Source organism: Pristiophorus japonicus, chromosome 14 (genome assembly GCF_044704955.1).
Source record: "Pristiophorus japonicus isolate sPriJap1 chromosome 14, sPriJap1.hap1, whole genome shotgun sequence".
In the NCBI taxonomy this organism is placed as follows: domain Eukaryota; kingdom Metazoa; phylum Chordata; class Chondrichthyes; family Pristiophoridae; genus Pristiophorus; species Pristiophorus japonicus.
Window position 1 is genome coordinate 47,501,872 of NC_091990.1, and position 23,766 is coordinate 47,525,637.

A 23,766-nucleotide genomic window follows, 5' to 3' on the forward strand; every position below is an offset into this window, starting at 1 on the left:
GAAGTTTAAGTAATTTATTTCAACAAACATTGCTGCTTTTAGAACAGAACACGTTTTAAGTCTAAAATTTACAGCACCATTAGTGCTAGAATGTCAATTAGGAATTTGAAAAAATATCCAGTAATAAAAATAGACAGACACAACACAGAATAATGTAATGTAATTAAAGGAAAATAGTGTTTAGCACTGTACCTCAATGCCTAAAGAACTAATAGGGGATGAATAATTGTCTGTTTGTACTCCTTTGTAAATCCCAAAGAAATTGTAATCCGATCAGTAGTTGATTGATATTTTACGGGGTTTTTTTTGTTACCCCATTTTCTGCACACTGCCTCTGTGAGATCACTTGTTACAGCTGCCTGGAGTCTCTACAAGTTCACTGGAGAGAATATCTGATAGCTTCTCTGGGGAAACGGTGAGACCTCAAAAAGCACTCCAAGGATCAAATCAATTAACTGCTGCCACTATCAATACCTCTTATGTCCCGTCTTAGTTATGCCATTTTTGGTGGGATTTTTTTTACCGTGTGCTGATTACACGCATACTTTCCCCTGTCGAGTTGAAAGATTTACTGAGGCTGACAATTGGACAGACCTGAATTAGGTTAATTATTTAAAAATAGGAATACTTTTAAATGAAAGGGTTTTAATTAAAACTTACTCTGGAGTTATTATTGTAATACATTTATTCCTGGCACTGCAGTAGCTTAATATTACAATATTAGTGTTCATTCCAGTATCATGGTGAATGTGGTGTAAACCTACAATGTTGTCAGGACCAGCGAACTAGCCATTCACTGGACCTGTCTGCAATGTGAAGATTAAAATAGGGCATAATAGTGGCACTTGCTAAATAAAGTATATATTGTACTCGCATGTAACATTGTATTTATGCATCCAAAGAGTCTTGGCCCTATTTCTACGACTAGCCTTTAGATCATTGAGATTCTATTCAATAGGCAGCAACCTTTGCCTGTGTAGTAACTTGCATACTGTTTAAATTACAGTAATTGTATGAATGCATAGTATGCTTAAAATATTGTATTGGAAAGAAAATGCAATGGTTTCATTTCCTTGGAGAAATTATGCCTTCCAGTTGTGCCTAGAACAAGAAATAAAATCATTTTGTAACTGATTTTGCTTTTTGGAAACAGTATCACATACAATACACTATATCTGGGCAATAATCATTGAGAGCACAAGCATAGATTAAGCGCAGCACTAACATGGCATGCTAGTAACCCCCAATTATATACTTTCAAGTGTATAATTGTCTTAATTAGATTGAGACTTTTAAAAATTATGATACCCAAAGATATAAATTGAACTGATACTAATTGAAAGGAGCTTACAAGCCCAAACGTTCCAATTGTGATGCTGATGGTAACCTATTTATACTGAATGGGTTACCGTCAGCATTATCATTGGAAAACTTCAGCCATCACATTTTAATACTTTAAACAGCAGTAAACCTGATTAGCGACCAAGGAGAAGAATATCAACATGTAGGACAGCTGATATTTTGTAACACTGTTCTGTCCAATAACAATATTGAATTTGATCTCGTGTATATTCATTTTGCTTCATCACACAATCAACCAATTAAAAGTTGGTGAATTTACGACATGCAGTAGTCCCTGCTTCCTCAGCCACTTGGCCAGATTTGGAATTTAGTACATGCAGAAACCTGGACAGTGACGGCTACAAGACGACCTCAAAATTGGCGAAATGCAACCCTGCTACAGTATGTAGACATGTAACTTAACCAGGAAAATCCATTTCTTTTAATGTAACATAACATGATGATTTACTGAAGGCACTAATTCTTTTTTACAACATTCAATGAACATTGCAACTTTCATATCATCCATTGGTAAAGGAGAAAATATCAATGGAATCCTTAGGTACACTGACTAACCAGTTTTAATTATAAGATACCAATGACAGATTAATTTGTTTTGCTCACCTTAAGCTGCTGATTGGTTCGTTTGAGAAACTGTATTTCCTCTGCGTGCTTCTTCTCCTCCACTTGCCGCCTTTCATTCTCCCTTTTCTCTATCGCTTCACACTTCGCTTTCTGCTCGTTGAGCTGTCTCTCTAGTTCTTTCTTTTCTGCTTCCAAATCAATGATCTAGCAAAGGGGAAAATATGTGATCAGAAAATATGAATTCACCATTCCCATCCCATTAAGTCAAATTCCAATCTCAAATATTTTATGAATGGAATAGAATCCTTGCATCTTAGATTTCCCCCTGATAGAGAAATAAATATTTAAAGATAGATAGAAAGGTGTATTCTGGGACCATGTTGGTGCTTTTTCTATGTTTTTAAGGCGTTTAGGTTCATATTGGGTTACTACACAATATTAGCTATTCTACTAAGAAGTACTTAGTGGGTAATGTTGCTCCCTTAAGTGTAGTAAACCACTCTCCGACAATAACGGTGACCAACTACAAATCAGATCTTTTTTATTTACCAATCCACTCATACAGGCCACTGAATTACAATAATTGACCAACAACAAATGTTTACCCTTTTCTCCATGTCAGTTTTGCCCTCTTCTGCTTGCAAAGCTTTCCTCATTCCGAAAGCCACACTGCTTTCGTACAGTGTTTGATAGGCAGAAATGGTCATACGGATCTCATCGCGGACTCGCAGCAACAGCAATCCACGTTCGGCACAGTTGATGGTGACTTGTCTGATCAGTTCATCTATGAATGCAGAAAGACAATGCAAAATGCAACTTGTAAAAAATGATACTTTACACCTTACACAGTCCATGTTCCCCACTGATGTCACAGGAGCAGAGCTTCATGATGTTGCATCACATTCAGTCCACATAAAGGGCCCAATCCCAGCCTTTGCTTAATTCCCAGTTTTTAAATACAAGAACCTTAATATGGAATACAGTACACATTATAAGTGCTTCTATACGTGCCTCGTATTACAGTTAAGATAATGTGACCACTAAATAGAGTACTTTTCCACTTTAAGAAACTAGTTGGGGGTTTGGCTCTGATACCGCATACAGTTGAATAGCTTGCTCATTGTCGCAGCTCACACATGAAGGACCTGAGGGTTATCAGTACATATGGAATTGTACAGCAGCATGTGAGTGTATTTCCAAGAGAATATTAGAAGAAAGAAACTAGGGATTACTTGCTTAATTAAACACCATTAGTCATAGTGGGAATATAGATGTTGGGTTTGTCAACATCAATGGACCTCCTTTAGCTACTTTAAACCCCTCTAGTGAGTATTAAATTGGTACAAGTCTCACCTCATGGGCAAGTGCCAAACCAGTGCCAATCAGATATATACAAACAGCTAAAACACTGGTAGGTGAGCTCGTGATTCGAACATTTAGCTCCTCTTTAGCTTCTCAGCTATCCCCCGTCAATTAAAAACACAGTTTTAAATCTGTGTGGACAACTTGCTTCTGTGCGCATTTTGCAACAGAAGCCAGATTACTGACTCTCGCTGAATATTTGTTCTTATGCATTTATTAATGTAATAAAAAAAATGAGCAGTCCTGTTGAGACTTACCAAAACACTGCGAGTAGAGCTCCCTGCGGACTGGGCAAATTCCAGTCTCTCGAGCTTGCCGCTGCTGCAGCTTGACATCTAGTTGTTCCTGCAGATGGACAACATCGATCCGAGTGCAGGGAGTGCTGGATACCTGCTGGATCCACAGCTGTGCGTTCTCTGTCCATTCTCTGCAACACAACATGCGTTGGCCCAGGGTTACAGCACTAATGAACTGGAGCTATGCATTTATCCTTCTCTCCCTCTGGGAATCGCTATGTGTCTGCTTCACATCTTTTCCCTCACCACCCACCAACTACCACTCCTTTAAAATGCTCCTTAAAACCTACCTCTTTGACCAAGCTTCTGGTCATCTGTGCTACTTTCTACTTATGTGACTCGGTCTCCAATTTTGTTTGATAACACTCCTGTGAAGTGCCGTGCGACGTTTTACTATGTTAAAGTCACTAAATAAATGCAAGTTGTTGTTGTTGTTATGCATCGGGTACATTCGAAGTTTTTGTGCCCTTTAAGATGTGGAACGTCAATCCTGGAATTGGAATATTTTGAAATAGTGTCAGGATTGAACACTGCCACGTCAAGTTGGTACAGCACAGAACAGGTGCACAATAAAGCTCTCTATCCGGCACCAATAATATGCCTCAACTCCATCTTAGAAGAGCACAAGATTTACCAATCAGCCATCCTTGTGCTATTGTGTCAGAATGCCAGTCCAGTAACAGATTATGAACAGTTCTGTGCTGTGGCTTCATGACCTCTGGGGAATGGGTGGAGACTCCTAATGTCAATAGAGAACATTCATCCCACTGGATCAACATCAACTCCCAAGGGTGAAAGGGCTAAGTTACTGCTTTCCAGTCCATCTGCTGTAGTGTTTTTAAGTTATTGGAATTCATGTTACTATTCATAGAAAGCCACAGCCTACCTTCCATCTCCACCTTTCTCGCAGAGCAAAAGGGAGGGGGCCGTGCACAAGGCCAGAGTTGGAGGAACACAAAGTTTATGGAAGGTTGAAGGAGTGGAGGAGGTTACAGAGATAGGGAGGGGTGAGTCCATGGAGGGATTTGAAAACGATGATGAGAATTTTAAAATCGATGTGTAGATGGACCAGGTTTTGGTCTTCCCAATGTGTCATTGGAGGATGTTACAGCTCAGCCAAGACTGTAAGTCGGACAAGCAGTTGGCAACACAGAGGACGTGGAGGGGTCGAGTGAGGCGGTGGTAAGGTTTAGTTGAGTGTTGCCAGCGTACATGTGGAGTCTGATGTCAAGTCTTTGGATGATGTTGCTGAGGGCAATGTGTAGATGAAAAATAGGAAGGGCCCATGGGTAGATCCTTGGGGAACTCCAGAGATAAGTGTGTGGGGGTGGGAACAGAAGCCATGCAGATTTTCTGACTATGACTGGAAGGATAAGAATGGAACCAGGCAAGGGCAATCCCGCCCAGCTGGACAGCGGAGGAGAGGCTTTGGAGGAGGAAGGTGTGTTCAACCATGTGAATGGCTGCAGTGAAGTCGAGAAGAAAGAGGACTGATACCAACATCACCGAAAACAAATTAACTGGTTGTTCATCTTATTTGCTGTTTGTAGGACCTTTTTCTGCACAAATTGGCTGCCATATGTGCCTACATAACAGCAGTGAGTGTTCTTCAAAAACAACTTATTTGACATGAAACACTTTAGGACCTGATAAGATGCTATATAAATGCAATTAGTTTGCATTTCTGGGCTGCCAAGATTCGTGCTTCTAATCATAATCCGTTGACACTGCTGGAAAGTGTGCCTGTATAGATATTGCACAAGGTCAGGATTGGGCTCAGCTGTCATGTCTCTTTTCTGACTTCCACTGTCCAGATTCTCACATGACCCATTTTGTTGCTGATAATGGGGATAACCCAACATACAGTTATATCAGATCTTCATCCCTTGGGAGGCAAAACCTGTGACACTCCAAGCCTTGGATTTATAAAATCCCTCTTTAATGACCGCTCAGATACCCAAAGGTCTACAGTATCAGTATACTACGGTTTGTACCACTCCTGAGGTAGATAACTATAGAATAAAACCAGTAGGTAAAAGTCGTCAGTTTGGCACAAGATCAAAAGCTGTTGCTTACTACATTTGGAAGGCACACTGAGCTTTAGGCAGGTTGCAAGTGTTTGAAGCACTCTCTCTATCCAGTGTCACATCATTGGAACAATCTCTCTCACCATTGACAGATCGCATCTGTCATCTCACGTTCACCTGCCATCTATTACATTAGCATCAGTGCCCTTGAAAAAATCTCACCTTGGTCCTCAGTATCCCACCACGATCATCCCCAACACCAGCTGCACCAGGCACACCAACATCCACACCAACATTCTCCGCAATCAACTGATGCTGCACAGGACACAGGATATCAGCACCCTGTCATATTGTTGCCAGGGATGGCCTCACCATGGCCAGATGTACTTCACTTGATGCTGTACACCCTGGCTACATTATAAATGCATTTTTATAGAGAGGTTGGATTCAAAACATTAGCTGTGACTCAATAGTTCCTCCAATTCTATTAAAACATCCTCTCCACAAGATGCTAATGTTGTAAAAGTCCGTATTGAAATTAACTTGCAAAACACTATCAAGCAATACAATAAAATTAGTTGTAAAATGCAATGCTATTTTTGTGGACTGGCATCTTCAAATTTCTCAATTAAGTGCCTATTAAATAGTGAGATAAGTTCTGTTGTTTTACCTGGGTGGCAAAATTGCATTTAAAATCTCCTCGGTCTGCTTGGTGACGTCGACTGAAAGTGATTTGGTTTTTGGAGGACTTGGAATTGGAGATGTAGACGTAGGCTGCTGGGGACTCACCTTCAAGGCACGAGCCTGTAGAAGATAAAAAGACAAATTAAATTATGCAGCGCAAACACGACCTACAGAGTATTGGAACTTCCAGCAGGCACTAATCCCTGACAGTTCTGCGTTCCAGGAATATTAGTTTCAAAACAAAACAAAAAAAGCTTGGGCACTTTCCTTTTCAAAGTGGCCGTTTCTGAACTGAGGTGTCACTGTGTGACAGCTGAACAAAAAGCTCAGTACAGAATGAATCCATTTATTGATTTTAGTGACATTTCACAGCACATTATAGCAATATGCTGCAACACTGTACGTATGGCCATGCACTTTAATTGGCTCTCTGTCCCAATACTTTATCTTACAACTGACACAATAGTGAAAGCTAATAGTTGTGAGCATACTAAGGTAAAATCTTTTTCATTATCAGACTAACAAAAAAGAATCTGTCCAGCACAAAGAAATTTAAGCAACTAAAATTTGGCTGCTATGCTAGTTCAGCTCAGTTGAAAGGACTCTTGCCTCTTAGTTAGTAGGTTGCTTCACCCTAGGAGTTAAGTACATCATCTAAGCAGGTACTGACGCAGTGCTGCATTTTTGAAGGAGCTGGAATAGAAATTCCTTTGCGTCCCGCCAATTTTTAGAGCCCAAATTCTGCGTTGGACTTGCAAATTTCTCAACCGGATGTCCCGTGCCAGAACTGCACACAAAATGTGGCTGCCGTCATATTGGTAAAGGCGGGCATTAGGCGACAGCCAAATCAACCTTGGCCTCATTCAAATATGTTAACAGGGGTCCCATACTTGAATTAGGCCCCCTTTAAAAAATTGGTGCTCGGCAGCCTTTCATTCGCATTTTCTTGTACCTGGCCAGAAAAACATGAGGCCATATCTTGGGAAGTTGGCTCAAACAGTGCTATTTAATGGAGTGCCACCTCTATTACAGTAAATTGCTGGGAAATCGTTTTTAGCTACAGGGGATTTTTGGGCCCAATTTTTTGGCTGTTTTGGCAGTAGTTCAGAGAACAGAGCAGTTGGACTGCTGGCTTTTGGCTGCAGCTGCACTGTTTGCTTCCAGAAAAGACAGGAATGTTGCTGGAATTACCACTGACATTGCCAGAGCAGCGGCAAAAGCAGGCATGACACCAAAGACCTGTGGAGGGTCAAAGAAGATGGCGAGAGAGTCAAGGGCCAAGGAGGGGCTACCACATGCAGGTCTTCTGGTACATGATGTCGTAGCCCAGCATGCCAGAGGAGCAGTGTGTGAGAAGGCTGTGCTGCAGCAGGCAGGCAGGCACTGATGTGTCACCTGTTGCAGGAACTGGAGCCAAACACCAGAAAAAACCCACCAGACACAGCACTGCCTGTGGCTGTGAAGGTAATGGTGGCTCTCAACTTCTATCCCACAGCCTCATCCCAGGCTGCAACAGATGACATCAGCATCAACAGTCAGTTTAATGTCCATACGCCCAGCAAGAACATGACGGATGCAGCATTCGCAAGGATAGAGCAATACATCACCTTCTGAACAGGATGTCTTTGGTCTGGCTATTGGTGAGCGGCAGAAAGTTCTGACTCATCCACAACTTGGGGTGGTATTTATCTTGGAGGCAGGTAGGGAGCGGGGGCGGGGGGGGGGGGGGCGCGGGGGGAAGTGGAGTGGCTGCAGTGCAGTAGGAAAACCCGGGAGAGCAAATTTAACGGCAGGGCCTGATTAACATTTAGCTTCTCAGTTTCTCGCCCACAGCCAGACAGACTGACAGGCCAGCTGGCTGTCGGACAGGTAAGCCAGTGGCACCAGGCTGCAAAGAGGAGAGAGCAAGGCACTGGGGCTGGGACTGGTCGAAGGATGGAGATCGTGGAGAGGTCGAAGGATGAAGATTGTGGTGGGTCAAAGGATGGAGATTGTGGAGGGATCGAAGGGTGGAGATCGTGGAGAGGTCGAAGGGTGGAGATCGTGGAGGGGTCGAAGGATGGAGATTGTGGAGGGATCGAAGGGTGGAGATCGTGGTAGGTCGAAGGATGGAGATTGTGGAGGGGTCGAAGGGTGGAGATCGTGGAGGGGTCAAAGGATGGAGATCGTGGAGGGGTCGAAGGGTGGAGATTGTGGAGGGGTCGAAGGGTGGAGATTGTGGAGGGGTCGAAGGGTGGAGATCGTGCAGGGGTCGAAGGGTGGAGATTGTGGTAGGTCGAAGGATGGAGATTGTGGAGGGGTCGAAGGGTGGAGATCGTGGAGAGGTCGAAGGATGGAGATCGTGGAGAGGTCGAAGGATGGAGATTATGGAGGGGTCAAAGGGTGGAGATCATGGAGGGGTCGAAGGGTGGAGATTGTGGTGGGTCGAAGGATGGAGATTGTGGAGGGATCGAAGGGTGGAGATCATGGAGAGGTCGAAGGATGGAGATCGTGGAGAGGTCGAAGGATGGAGATTGTGGTGGGTCGAAGGATGGAGATTATGGAGGGGTCAAAGGGTAGAGATCGTGGAGGGGTCGAAGGGTGGAGATTGTGGAGGGGTCGAAGGGTGGAGATTGTAGAGGGGTCAAAGGGAGGAGATTGTGGACAGCTCGGAAGGCTGGAGATTGGAGGGGGGATCGAGGGCCAGAGGGGATATCGAGGGACGGGGTGGGGGGGGGAGGAGTGGTGTGGGTCGGAAGCTGGAGGGTTTGGGGGAATGGAGGAATCGGTAATTGGAGGCCTCATGGGGGGAGGGGCAGAGGGAGATCGTGGAGTGATTTGAATGTTCGGGTGGGGCGGTCCGAAGTTGGCGAGGTACGAATACTGGATCCAGTAGACCTCGTCTTCCTTTAGCTGCCGAGTTCCCCGAGGCCCAGGAAACCCATCCACCCTCAGTTATATTTAAAATAGAGCTTCAAAATGAGGCATGTAGCCTCATTATAATATTTAATGTTAAATCCGGAAATGGATAACTTGGAGGCAAATTGGGGTCGGGAGTCAGATTTTTAACACTTTAACCTCCTAGCTGATCCCAACCCACCCATTTTTAGGGGTTAAAATTCCCCCCTTGATGTTGGATCAGTAGTTGGACAGCACTGCAACATTTATGGAATCAAGTGGTGCAGAGATAACGTTGGGTATCGTTAGTAGTACATGAGCCAATCCTATGCTTACAGAAAATATTGCTGAGGAATATGAGGCAGCCAATGATGGGATGATGCACTATGGAGGCACAAGAGGATCCACCATTGCAGGAGGTGTACTGGTTCAGTTGGGGCGGGGAGGAAATCACGAGGGCAGTGCCAGGGAAGAAATGTGGTGAAGGAAATCAAAAGCCAGAGAAGGCGAGAAGGGGTAGCTCCGTGGTCACAGGAACACACAATGTCATTGGTGGCTTTGGCTAGGATAGTCTCAGTGTTTTGCGAGTTTGACTTGAGGGATTCAAATACAGAGAGCTGCGCACGGATTTGGGTGATGACAACACTGCAGAGTCTTCGATGGAAATGAGATTGGGAATGTGACAGTAGTTTGAGAGGCTGGAGGGGTTGAAGGATTGTGGCAGTTTTGAATGGAGCAGGAGGAGCAATGCCTAAGGAAAAGCAGGATTAACGATGTGAGCTTTGGGTTGAGGGGTTTGTGACAGATGCACTTTTTGTCGGTGAGTTGTTTGACAGTGGGGAGGAGATAAATATAGTAGCTTCCGATCTGTTGTCATCCGACATCACACACACACTTCCAGTAGGAGTCACAGGATTGTGATCAGGAAAGCTGGCCAAATAAACCCTCCTTAACCCAGAAGGGCCCAACAACAACAACCTTGATTTATATAGCGCCTTCAATGTAGTAAAACATCCCAAGGCGCTTCACAGCAGTGTTATAAGAAAAAACAAATACATTTGACACCAAGCCACTCAAGAAAAAATTAGAGCAGATGACCAAAAGCTTGGTCAAAGAGGTAGGTTTTAAGGAGCATCTTAAAGGAGGAAAGAGAGGTAGAGAGGCGGAGAGGTTTAGACAGGGTGTTCCAGAGCTTAAGGCCCAGGCAGCTGAAGGCACGGCCACCGATGGCCCACGTCAATTGCAGTTAACTTATCGGAGTGATTATATGCGCCGACACTTTTGTGCACTTCTGTGCAAGCACGCCATAGACCCCATCCCTTTTTGCATATCCGGGCTCGATCCAGTCACGTGTGCGCAATACGATATATGAGGAAGCCAGACGGGGAGCCGAACCATGTTGCCAAGCTTGGAGCTCGAGTCTGAACCTGCCACTGGAGCTTTTGGGTTATCTCCAGACCTTTGCCGAGGATATCGCTGTGATTATCCACACAAACATTTTCACGGCCTTCTGAGAGAGAGAGGAAATCGGAGGTGGGAGAGAGAGAGACTGGCGGGAGAGTGAGAGAGGGAGAGAAAGAGAGAGTAGGGAAGAGTGAGAGAGAGAAAGAGGTGGAGAGAGAGTGGGACAGAGAGAGAGAGAATGGGACAGAGAGAGAGAGAGTGGGGGAGAGAGTGGGGAGAGTGAAAGAGATACTGGAGCAGAGAGAGACTGGGGGGAGAGACTGAGAGAGTGGGGGAGAAAGAGGGAGTGGGGGAGGGAGAGAGTGGGGGAGGGAGAGAGTGGGGGAGAGAGGGGCAGTGAGAGAGAGACTGGGAGAGAAAGGAGCATAGAGAGACTGGGAGGAGGCAGAGAGTGGGGAGGCAGAGAGAGGGGACAGGGGAGAGGAGATTGGAGGGGAGAGGAAGAGAGAGAGAGTGAGAACTCAGGGAGGAGGTCAGGAACTCAGTGGGGATGGCGGGAGAGCGTGATCCAGGTCTAAAGGGGGGGGAGGGATTGAGAGCGAGAACGTGATCCAGATAGTAATAGTGGTATGCACAGAGCAGGATTAAACAGAGTGCACTTGAACAGTGTTTTATTTGGGAATTTGGAAAGAGTGGGAATTTCTGGTAAATATTGGTAAGCAGAAGCTGTAAATCGTGATATTTAGTTCAACATTTTGATTTAAACCTAGAACTTTAAAAACTGTAGATAGCAGAAGCTGTTGCCAGTGGTAGTTAGCTGTCAGTCAGCTGTAAGTGTCTGTCTTGAATAGGTGTAAAGCTCCGATTCAAATACAACAACAAAAATCAAAGAGCTAAGAAACTGTAACTTGCCAGTACTTATTAAATTAATAACTTAAACTAGATAAAATAATCAAATAATAAAACTAAAATATCGACTGAATAAAAGCTTTAACAAAGTAATTAATACATAAAACAAGGTTAGGGATGACAGGGCAGGTGGTGTGTTGTAACTGCAGTATGCGGGAATTAGTGGAGAACATCGCGATCATGAGCAACCACATCTGCAATAAGTGTCTGCAGCTCGAGGAACTTCGGCTCAGATTTGTTGAGCTGGAGTGCGAGCTGCAGACATTGCGATGCATAAGGGACGGGGAGAGTTACCTGGACACTTTCATCCAGGAGGCAGTCACACCCTTTAGGTTAAGTCGTACTTTAGAGTTAGTCAATGGTCAGGGACAGGAGGGTGTGACTGTGAGTCAGCAAGGTATGGGGACCCAGCCTCAGCCCTTGACCCTGTCCAACAGATATGAGGTACTTGCTCCCTGTATGGATGAGAAAAAGAACTGCAGGGAGGATGGGCAGACTGACCATGGCAGCGTGGTACAGGGGACCATCCAATTGGGGGGAAAAGGAAGGAATATGATGGTGGTAAGGGACAGTATAGTTAGGGGGAAAGATACTGTTCTCTGCAACGGCGAAAGAGAGTCCCAGAGGCTATGCTGACTGACCAGTGCCAGGGTTAAGGATATCACCTCGCAGCTGGAGAAGAACTTGGAGGGGGAGGATCCAGTTGTCATGGAACCAACAACATAGGTACAACTAAGAATGAGGATCTGCTGAGGGAGTTTGAGGAGCTCGGGTCGAAATTAATAAGCAGAACCTTAAGGATAATAATCTATGAATTACTACCTGAGCCATGCACAAATTGGCACTGGGTCAAGCAGATCAGAGAGTTAAATGCATGGCTCAAAGAGTGGTGTGGGAAGAAGGATTTTCAATTCATAGAAACATAAAAAATAGGTGCAGGAGTAGGCCATTCGGCCCTTCGAGCCTGCACCGCCATTCAATAAGATCATGGCTGATCATTCACCTCAGTACCCCTTTCCTGCTTTCTCTCCATACCCCTTGATCCCTTTAGCTGTAAGAGCCATATCTAACTCCCTCTTGAATATATCTAACGAACTGGCATCATCACAGAGAATTCCACAGGTTAACAACTCTCTGAGTGAAGAAGTTTCTCCTCATCTCAGTCCTAAATGGTTTACCCCTTATCCTTAGACTGTGACCTCTGGTTCAGAATTGCCCCCACATTGGGAACATTCTTCCTGTATCTAACCTGTGCAGTTTTATATGTTTCTATGAGATCCCTTCTCATTCTTCTAAACTCCAGTGAATACAGGCCCAGTCGATCCAGTCTCTCCTCATATGTCAGTCCTGCCATCCCGGGAATCAGTCTGGTGAACCTATGCTGCACTCCCTCAATAGCAAGAACGTCCTTCCTCAGATTAGGAGACCAAAACTGAACACAATATTCCAGGTGAGGCCTCACCAAGGCCCTGTACAACTGCAGTAAGACCTCCCTGCTCCTATGCTCAAATCCCCTAGCTATGAAGGCCAACATTCCATTTGCCTTCTTCACTGCCTGCTGCACCTGCATGCCAACTTTCAATGACTGATGTACCATGACACCCAGGTCTCATTGCACCTCCCCTTTTCCTAATCTGCCACCAGATAATATTCTGCCTTCATGTTTTTGCCACCAAAGTGGATAACCTCACATTTATCCACATTATAATGCATCTGCCATGCATTTGCCCATTCACCTAACCGGTCCAAGTCACCCTGCAGCCTCTTAGCATCCTCCTCACAGCTCACACCGCCAACTAGCTTAGTGTTATCTGCAAACTTGGAGATATTACTCTCAATTCCTTCATCTAAATCATTGATGTATATTGTAAATAGCTGGGGTCCCAGCACTGAGCCCTATGGCACCCTACTAGTCACTGCCTGCCATTCTGAAAAAGACTCTTTTATCCCGACTCTCTGCTTCCTGCCTGCCAACCAGTTCTCTATCCATGACAATACATTACTCCCAATACCATGTGCTTTAATTTTGCACACCAATCTCTTGTGTGGGACCTTGTCAAAAGCCTTTTGAAAGTCCAAATACGCCATATCCACTGGTTCTCCCTTGTCCACTCTACTAGTTACATCCTCAAAAAATTCTAGATTTGTCAAGCATGATTTCCCTTTCATAAATACACGCTGACTTGGACCGATCCTGTCACTGCTTTCCAAATGCGCTGCTATTTCATCTTTAATAATTGATTCCAACATTTTCCCCACTACTGATGTCAGGCTAACCGGTCTATAATTACCCATTTTCTCTCTCCTTCCTTTTTTAAAAAGTGGTGCTACATTAGCTACCCTCCAGTCCATAGGAACTGATCCAGATTTGATAGACTGTTGAAAAACGATCACCAATGCATCCACTATTTCTAGGGCCACTTCCTTAAGTACTCTGGGATGCAGACTATCAGGCCGCGGGGATTTATCAGCCTTCAATCCTATCAATTTCCCTAACACAATTTGCTGACTAATAAGAATTTCCTTCAGTTCCTCCTTCTCGCTAGACCCTCGGTCCCCTAGTATTTCCGGAAGGTTATTTGTGTCTTCCTTCGTGAAGACAGAACCAAAGTATTTGTTCAATTGGTCCGCCATTTCTTTGTCCCCATTATAAATTCACCTGATTCTGACTGCAAGGGACCCACGTTTGGCTTCACTAATCTTTTTCTCTTCGCATATCTATAGAAGCTTTTGCAGTCAGTTTTATGTTCCCAGCAAGCTTCCTCTCATACTCTATTTTCCCCCTCCTAATTAAACCCTTTGTCCTCCTCTGCTGAATTCTAAATTTCTCCCAGTCCTCAGGTTTGCTGCTTTGTCTGGCCAATTTATATGCCTCTTCCTTGGATTTAACACATCCCTAATTTCCCTTGTTAGCCACGGTTGAGCCACCTTTCCTGTTTTATTTTTACTCCAGACAGGGATGTACAATTGTTGAAGTTCATCCATGTGATCTTTAAATGTCTGCCATTGCCTATCCATCGTCAATCCTTTAAGTATCATTCGCCAGTCTATTCTAGCCAATTCAGGTCTCATACCATCGAAGTTACCTTTCTTTAAGTTCAGGACCCTAGTCTCTGAATTAACTGTGTCACTCTCCATCTTAATAAAGAATGCTATCACGTTATGGTCACTCTTCCCCAAGGGGCCTCATACAACAAGTTTGCTAATTAGTCATTTCTCGTTACACATCACCCGTTCTAGGATGGCCAGCCCTCGAGTTGGTTCCTCGACATTTTGGTCCAGAAAACTATCCCTAATACACTCCAGGAAATCCTTCTCCACCTTACTGCTACCAGTTTGGTTAGCCCAATCTATATGCAGATTAAAGTCATCCATGATAACTGCTGTACCTTTATTGCACGCATCCCTAATTTCTTGTTTGTTGTCACTACTACTGTTTGGTGGTCTGTACACAACTCCCACTAGCGTTTTCTGCCCTTTGGTATTCCGCAGCTCCACCCATACAGATTCCACATCATCCAAGCTAATGTCCTTCCTTACTATTATGTTAATTTCCTCTTTAACCAGCAACGCTACCCCACTTCCTTTTCCTTTCTGTCTATCCTTCCTGAATGTTGAATACCCCTGGATGTTGAGTTCCCAGCCTTGGTCACCCTGGAGCCATGTTTCCATAATCCCAATTATATCATAGTCGTTAATAGCTGCCTGTGCAGTTAATTTGTCCACCTTATTACGAATACTCCTCGCATTGAGGTACAGAGCCTTCAGGCTTGTCTTTTTAACACTTTGTCCCTTTCGACTTTTGCTGTAATATGGCCCTTTTTGATTTTTGCCTCGGGTTTATCTGCCCTCCACTTTTACTATTCTCCTTTTTATCTTTTGCTTCTGCCCCCATTTTACTTCCCTCTGTCTCCCTGCATAGGTTCCCATCCCCCGCCGTATTAGTTTAACTCCTCCCAAACAGCACTAGCAAATGCTCCCCCTAGGACATTGGTTCCGGTCCTGCCCACGTGCAGACTGTCCAGTTTGTACTGGTCCCACCTCCCGCAGAACCGGTTCCAATGTCCCAGGAATTTGAATCCCTCCCTCCTGCACCACTCCTCAAGCCACGTATTCATCTTAGCTATCCTGTAATTCCTACTCTGACTAGCACGTGGCACTGGTAGCAATCCTGAGATTACTACCTTTGAGGTCCTGCTTTTTAATTTAACTCCTAGCTCCCTAAATTCATGGGCATTGGCACCAGAAGTGGGGAAAGAGGGAGCTGTTTTTTCGGGACAGGCTCCAATTAAACCGGGCTGGGGTCAGCGTCCTGGCGAATCGAGTAATTAGAGCTGCAGATAGGGCTTTAAACTAAAACAAAGAGAGAGAGAGGGAGCGATCAGGTAAGCGGAAATTTTGAAATTTCAAGGCAATAGAGCACTGTAGCATTTTGGGTAAAAATCAGCAGAGTGTGACAGAAAGGGACGGAGAGCTTAATGGTAGCAGTGCAGCAGAGAATAAGGTCAAAGCAGAGAATAATGGTGAACAATTTAAGTTAAAGGATCTTTATCTGAATGCACAAAGCATTCATAAAGAGATAGACAAACTAGTGGCACAAATAGAGATAAATTGGTTTGATCTAATAGCCATTTCAGAGACATGGCTGTAAGGTGACTAAGGTTGCTCCAGGGTACCTGATGTTTCGAAAAGACAGGCAGAATGGAAAAGCAGGGGGTGTCCCTGATAATAAAGCATGACAGGAGAGAGAAAGGATCTCGGCTTGGAAGATCAGGAAGTTGAATCAGTATGGGTGGAGATAAGGAATAACAAAGGGCAGAAAACACTGGTGAGAGTTGTATACATACCATTGGACAGAATATTAATCAAGAAATAGTAGGAGCTTGTAACAAAAGTAATGCAATAATCATGGGGGACTTTAATCTTCATATAGACTGGACAAATCAAATTGGCAAAGATAGTGTGGAGGACGAGTTCATGGAATGCATTCGGGACAGTTTCCTAGAACAATACGTCATGGAAACAACGAGTGAATAGGCTATTTTAGATCTTATATTGTGTAATGAGACAGGGTTAATTAGCAATCTCATAGTAAAGGATCCTCTGGGACAGAGTGATCATAATATGTGAGAATTTCACATTAAGTTTGAGAGTGACTTGCCCAAATCCGAAACTCGAGTCTTAAACTTAAATAAAGCCAATTACATAGGTAGGAAGGGCGAGTTGGCTAAGGTAGATTGGAAAAATAGATTAAAAGGTATGGCAGTAGATAAGCAATGGCTAGCATTTAAATAAATATTTCATAATTCTCAACAAAAATACATTCCATTGAGAAACAGAAGAACATAAGATAAGAACATAAGAATTAGGAACAGGAGTAGGCCATCTAGCCCCTCGAGCCTGCTCCGCCATTCAATAAGATCATGGCTGTTCTGGCCATGGACTCAGCTCCACTTACCTGCCCTCTCCCCGTAACCCTTAATTCCCTTATTGGTTAAAAATCTATTTATCTGTGATTTGAATACATTCAATGAGCTAGCCTCAACTGCTTCCTTGGGCAGAGAATTCCACAGATTCACAACCCTCTGGGAGAAGAAATTCCTTCTCAACTCGGTTTTAAATTGGCTCCCCCGTATTTTGAGGCTGTGCCCCCTAGTTCTAGTCACCCTGACCAGTGGAAACAACCTCTCTGCCTCTATCTTGTCTATCCCTTTCATGATTTTAAATGTTTCTATAAGATCACCCCTCATCCTTCTGAACTCCAACGAGTAAAGACCCAGTCTACTCAATCTATCATCATAAGGTAACCCCCTCATCTCCGGAATCAGCCTAGTGAATCGTCTCTGTACCCCCTCCAAAGCCAGTATATCCTTCCTTAAGTAAGGTGACCAAAACTGCACGCAGTACTCCAGGTGCGGCCTTACCAATACCCTATACAGTTGCAGCAGGACCTCCCTGCTTTTGTACTCCATCCCTCTCGCAATGAAGGCCAATATTCCATTCGCCTTCCTGATTACCTGCTGCACCTGCAAACTAACTTTTTGGGATTCATGCACAAGGACCCCCAGGTCCCTCTGCACCTCAGCATGTTGTAATTTCTCCCCATTCAAATAATATTCCCTTTTACTGTTTTTTTTCCCCAAGATGGATGACCTCACACTTTCCGACATTGTATTCCATCTGCCAAACCTTAGCCCATTCGCTTAATCTATCCAAATCTCTTTGCAGCCTCTCTGTGTCCTCTACACAACCCGCTTTCCCACTAATCTTAGTGTCATCTGCAAATTTTGTTACACTACACTCTGTTCCCTCTTCCAGGTCATCTATGTATATTGTAAACAGTTGTGGTCCCAGCACCGATCCCTGTGGCACACCACTAACCACCGATTTCCAACCGGAAAAGGACCCATTTATCCCGACTCTCTGCTTTCTGTTCGCCAGCCAATTCTCTATCCATGCTAATACATTTCCTCTGACTCCGCGTACCTCTATCTTCTGCAGTAACCTTTTGTGCGGCACCTTATCGAATGCCTTTTGGAAATACACCACATCCATCGGTACACCTCTATCCACCATGCTTGTTATATCCTCAAAGAATTCCAGTAAATTAGTTAAACATGATTTCCCCTTCATGAATCCATGCTGCGTCTGCTTGATTACACTATTCCTATCTAGATGTCCCACTATTTCTTCCTTAATGATAGTTTCAAGCATTTTCCCCACTACAGATGTTAAACTAACCGGCCTATAGTTACCTGCCTTTTGTCTGCCCCCTTTTTAAAACAGAGGCGTTACATTAACTGCTTTCCAATCCGCTGGTACCTCCCCAGAGTCCAGAGATTTTTGATAGATTATAACGAATGCATCTGCTATAACTTCCGCCATCTCTTTTAATACCCTGGGATGCATTTCATCAGGACCAGGGGACTTGTCTACCTTGAGTCCCATTAGTCTGTCCAGCACTACCCCCCGAGTGATAGTGATTGTCTCAAGGTCCTCCCTTCCCACATTCCTGAGACCAGCAATTTTTGGCATGGTTTTTGTGTCTTCCACTGTGAAGACCGAAGCAAAATAATTGTTTAAGGTCTCAGCCATTTCCACATTTCCCATTATTAAATCCCCCTTCTCATCTTCTAAGGGACCAACATTTACTTTAGTCACTCTTTTCCGTTTTATATATCTGTAAAAGCTTTTACTATCTGTTTTTATGTTTTGCGCAAGTTTACCTTCGTAATCTATCTTTCCTTTCTTTATTGCTTTTTTAGTCATTCTTTGCTATTGTTTAAAATTTTCCCAATCCTCTAGTTTCCCACTAACCTTGGCCACCTTATACGCATTCGTCTTTGATTTGATACTCTCCTTTATTTCCTTGGTTATCCACGGCTGGTTATCCCTTCTCTTACCGCCCTTCTTTTTCACTGGAATATATTTTTGTTGCGCACTATGAAAGAGCTCCTTAAAAGTCCTCCACTGTTCCTCAATTGTGCCACCGTTTAGTCTGTGTTTCCAGTCTACTTTAGCCAACTCTGCCCTCATCCCACTGTAGTCCCCTTTGTTTCAGCATAGTACGCTCATTTCTGACACAACTTCCTCACCCTCAATCTGTATTACAAATTCAACCACACTGTGATCACTCATTCCGAGAGGATCTTTTACTAGGAGATCGTTTATTTTTCCTGTCTCATTACACAGGACCAGATCTAAGATAGCTTGCTCCCTTGTAGGCTCTGTTACATACTGTTCAAAGAAACAAAGAAAAGTATGCATTCTATGAATTCCTCCTCCAGGCTACCCCATGCGATTTGAGTTGACCAATCGATATGTAGGTTAAAATCCCCCATGACTACTGCTGTTCCTTTTTCACATGCCTCCATTATTCTCTTGATTATTGCCCGCCCCACTGTGAAGTTATTATTTGGGGGCCTATAAACTACGCCCACCAGTGACTTTTTCCCCTTACTATCTCTAATCTCCAACCACAATGATTCAACATTTTGTTCATTAGAGCCAATATCGTCTCTCACAACTGCCCTGATATCATCCTTTATTAACAGAGCTACCCCACCTCCTTTCCCTTCTTGTCTATCTTTCCGAATCGTCAGATACCCCTGTATGTTTAATTCCCAGTCTTGGCCACCCTGCAACCATGTTTCTGTAAAGGCCACCAAATCATACCCATTTGTAATTATTTGCGCCGTCAACTCATTTACTTTATTTCGAATGCTGCGTGCATTTAGGTAGAGTGTTTTAATCCTAGTTTTTAAACCATGATTTTTAGTTTTGACCCCTCCTGCAGCCCCTTTATATTCAGTGGCCCTTTTTGTTTTTTGCCTTGGGTTTCTCTGCCCTACACTTTTACTCATCTCCTTTCTGTCTTTTGTTTTTATCTCCTTTTTGTTTCCCTCTGTCTCCCTGCATTGGTTCCCATCCCCCTGCCATATTAGTTTAACTTCTCCCCAACAGCACTAGCAAACACTCCCCCTAGGACATTGGTTCCGGTCCTGCCCAGGTGCAGACCGTCTGGTTTGTACTGGTCCCACCTCCCCCAGAACATGTTGCAATGCCCCAGGAATTTGAATCCCTCCCTGCTGCACCACTCAAGCCAAACAAAAGCTCCACGGGAAAAGTGATCCATCCAGGATAACTAAAGAAGTTAAGGATAGCATTAGATTGAAAGAAGAAGGTAATAATGTTGTGAAGATGAGTAGCAAGCCTGAGAATTGGAAGAGTTTCAAAAACCAGCAATTGATGACCAAAAAATTAATAAAAAGGAATAAAATAGACTATGAGAGTGAACTAGCAAGAAATATAAAAACAGATTGTAAGAGCTTTTACAAGTATGTAAAAAGGAAGAGAGTACCAAAAGTAAACATTGGTCCCTTAGAGCCTGAGACAAGAAAAATTATTATGGGGAATAAGGAAATGGCAGAAACATTAAATTAAGATTTTGTATCTGTCTTCACAATAGAAGACACAAAATGCATACCTAAAATGGTGGGAAACCAAGGGTCTAATGAGGGTGAGGAACGTAATGTAATCAATATAAGTAAAGAAAAAGTACTAGAGAACCTAATGGGACTAAAAGCTAACAAATCCCCTGATCCTCACGGCCTACATCCTCGGGTTTTAAAAGAGGAGGCTGCAGAGATAGTGAATGCATTGGTTTTGATCTTCCAAAATTACTTGGATTCTTGAACGGTCGCAGTGGATTGGAAGGTAGCAAATGTAACATTGCTATTCAAGAAAGGAGAGAGAAAACTGGAAATACAGGCTAGTTAGCCTGACATCAGTTGTCGGGAAAATGCTGGAATCCATTGTTAAGGAAGTGGTATCAGGGCACTTAGAAAATCATAACAGGATGAAGCAGAGTCAACATGGTTTTATGAAAGGGAAATCATGTTTGACAAATTTATTTAAGGTTTTTGAGGATGTAACTAGCAGGGTCGATAAAAGGGAGCCAGTCGATGTAGTATATTTGGATTTCCAAAAGGCATTCGAACAAGTGTCACATAAAAGGTTATTACACAAAATAAGTGCTCATGGGGTTGGGGTAATATAGTAGCATGGCTAGAGGATTGGTTAACGGACAGAAAACAGAGAGTAGGGATAAATCGATCTTTTTCAGGTTGGCAGGCTGTAACTAGTGGGGTGACTCAATAAATAGTGCTGGGGCCTCAGCTATTTACAATCTATATATTTTTTTATTCATTCCGGGATGTGGCGGCAAGGCCAGCATTTATTGCCCATCCCTAATTACTCTTGAGAAGATGGTGGCAAGCCGCCTTCTTGAACCGCTGCAGTCCATGTGCTGTTAGCAAGGGAGTTCCAGGATTTTGACCCAGCGACAATGAAGGAAAGGCAATATATTTTCAAGTCAGGATGGTGTGTAACTTGATGGGTAACTTGCAGGTGATGGTGCTCCCATGTGTCTGCTGCCCTCGTCCTTCTAGATGGTAGAGGACGCAGGTTTGGGAGGTGCTGCCGAAGAAGCCTTGGCAAGTTGCTGCAGTGCATCTTATAGATGATACACACTGCAGCCACGGTGCATCGGTAGTGGAGGGAGTGAATGTTGAAGGTGGTGGATGGGGTGCCAATCAAGCAGGCTGCTCTGACCTGGTTAGTGTCGAGCTTCTTAAGTGTTGTTGGAGCTGCACTTATCCAGGCAAGTGGAGAGTATTCCATCATACTCATGACTTGTGCGGTTAATGACCTAGATCAAGGGACCGAGTGTAATGTATCCAAGTTTGCTGATGATACAAAGTTATGTGGGACAGTAAGCTGTGAGGAAAACACAGAGTCTGCAAAGGGATATAGATCGACTAAATGAGTGGGCAATAAGGGGGCAGATAGAGTTTAATGTAAAGAAATGTGAGGTTATTCACTTTGGTAGGAAGAATAGAAAAACAGAATATTTTTTAAATGGTGAGAATATATTTTAAATGGTGAGAAACTTTTAAATGTTGGTGTTCAGAGAGATTTGGTGTGCTTGTGCAAGAAACACAGAAAGCTAGCATGCAGGTACAGCAAGCAATAAGGAAGGCAAATGACATGTTGGCTTTTATTGCAAGGGGGTTGGAGTATAAGAATAAGGAAGTCTTGCTACAATTGTACAGGCCCTTGGTGAGACCACACCTGGAGTACTGTGCACAATTTTGGTCTCCTTATCGAAGGAAGGATATACTTGCCTTGAAGGTAGTGCAATGCAAGTTCACCAGATTGATTGCTGCAAGGAGAGGGCTGTCCTATGATGACGGATTGTGTAGAATGAGTCTATACTCTCTGGAGTTTAGAAGAATAAGAGATGATCTCATTAAAACATACAAGATTCTGAAGGGGATTGACAGGGTAGATGTTGAGAGGTTGTTTCTCCTGGCTGGAGTGTCTAGAACTTGGGAATAGTCTCAGGATAAGGGGTAGACCATTTAAGACCGAGATGAGGATGAATTTCTTCACTCAGAGGGTTGTGAATCTTTGGGATGCTCTACCTCAGAGGGCTGTGGATGCTGAGTCTCTGAATATTTTCAAGGCTGAGATAGACAGAATTTTGGGCTCTAGGGGAATCAAGGGATATGGATATCGGGAGGGAAAGTGGAATTGAGGCCGATGATCAGCCATGATCTTATTGAATGGTGGAGCAGGCTCGAGGGGCCGTATGGCCTACTCCTGTTCCTATTTCTTATGTTCTTGCGTTCTTTCAACCCCAGCCCCTTTACACACGTACCACATTCTCCCTCTCCTCCCCCTACACCTGGTTGATTTCTCGGAAAGCTCGGTGCGTGTGTGGCAAGTGACATCATTGGAGTGGACGAAATCCTGCCACTGTTCACTTCATACCCAATAAACCTGTTAACAATCCGTGACTCACAATGCCCCATCTATGGCCGGGCAGCGGGTGGGGGAAGGTCAGGAAGCCGGGGTGGGAGGGAGAAGGTCAGGAACTTGGGCAGGAAGAGAAGGCCAGGAACTCGAGCAGGGTGAGGACAGGAACTCGGGTGGAGTCGGAGGTCAGGCACTTGGGCGAAGGGAGAATGTCAGAAACTTGGGGGGGGGGGGAGAAGGTCAGAAACTTGGGCTGGGGCGGGGGGGCACGTCTTAACCTGTGAGAGTGAGCCCTGTCTGTTCTTAGTGAGCTCTGTTCTGTCTGGAGTCGGCAGTCAGAATAACTCGATTTGCACTTTGCAAAGTCACTGATTACGTCGACAAGGCACCTCTAATTACACATTCCAGAGAAACTGCTGGGTGAAGCTTATCCTCCAAGGGGACCAATCAGCAATCAGGTCTTGTGTTCAAGGGGACCCAATCAGAGCTTTAGGTGTTGCAAACGAACACATCATTAACATATTGGGCCTGCTGAGGACAGTGAATTCAGTACAAACCAGACTCACATGGATCAGAGAGGGGGACACTATGCCCAAACAGATCCATGAGGGTGGATTACAGAGTTAAAACTGCAGACAGACCCCTCACCTTTGCGGATTTTTTCTCCGTATTCCTGCTAACGAGCAGTGGATGGTCATATTTCAACAGTGAGTCTATCGGGGGGATCATCTTCTGCTGCCCAGGTCCACCTGCCTCTCCTGGTTTATCCTGCTCTCTCTCTCTCTCTCTATATCCTGGTCTCTCTGTCTCTATCCCGATCTCTCTCTCGTTATCCTGGTCTCTCTCTCTATCCTTGTCTCTCTTTCACTCTCTATCCTGGTCTCTCTGTTTCTCTCTACCTCGATCTCTCTCTCTATCCTGATCTCTCTCTCTTGTTATCCTTGTCTCCCTTTATCTCTCTC

General features: G+C 44.1%; 1 protein-coding gene across 1 annotated transcript in view; it reads right to left on the reverse strand.

Moving 5' to 3' along the window:
- The window catches only part of dnali1 (dynein, axonemal, light intermediate chain 1), a 24,275-nt gene continuing 509 nt past the window's right edge, over window positions 1-23,766 (reverse strand). Inside the window, exons 1-6 of the mRNA XM_070898509.1 lie at window positions 23,453-23,766; window positions 6,282-6,415; window positions 3,546-3,715; window positions 2,532-2,710; window positions 1,966-2,130; window positions 1-1,101 (exon numbers count right to left, since the gene is read on the reverse strand). The exon at window positions 23,453-23,766 is cut by the window's right edge and continues 509 nt beyond it. Of these exons, the coding sequence (XP_070754610.1) occupies window positions 1,066-1,101; window positions 1,966-2,130; window positions 2,532-2,710; window positions 3,546-3,715; window positions 6,282-6,415; window positions 23,453-23,533 (765 nt within the window). The 5' untranslated portion in view covers window positions 23,534-23,766 and the 3' untranslated portion in view covers window positions 1-1,065. The remainder of the gene's footprint in view (window positions 1,102-1,965; window positions 2,131-2,531; window positions 2,711-3,545; window positions 3,716-6,281; window positions 6,416-23,452) is intronic.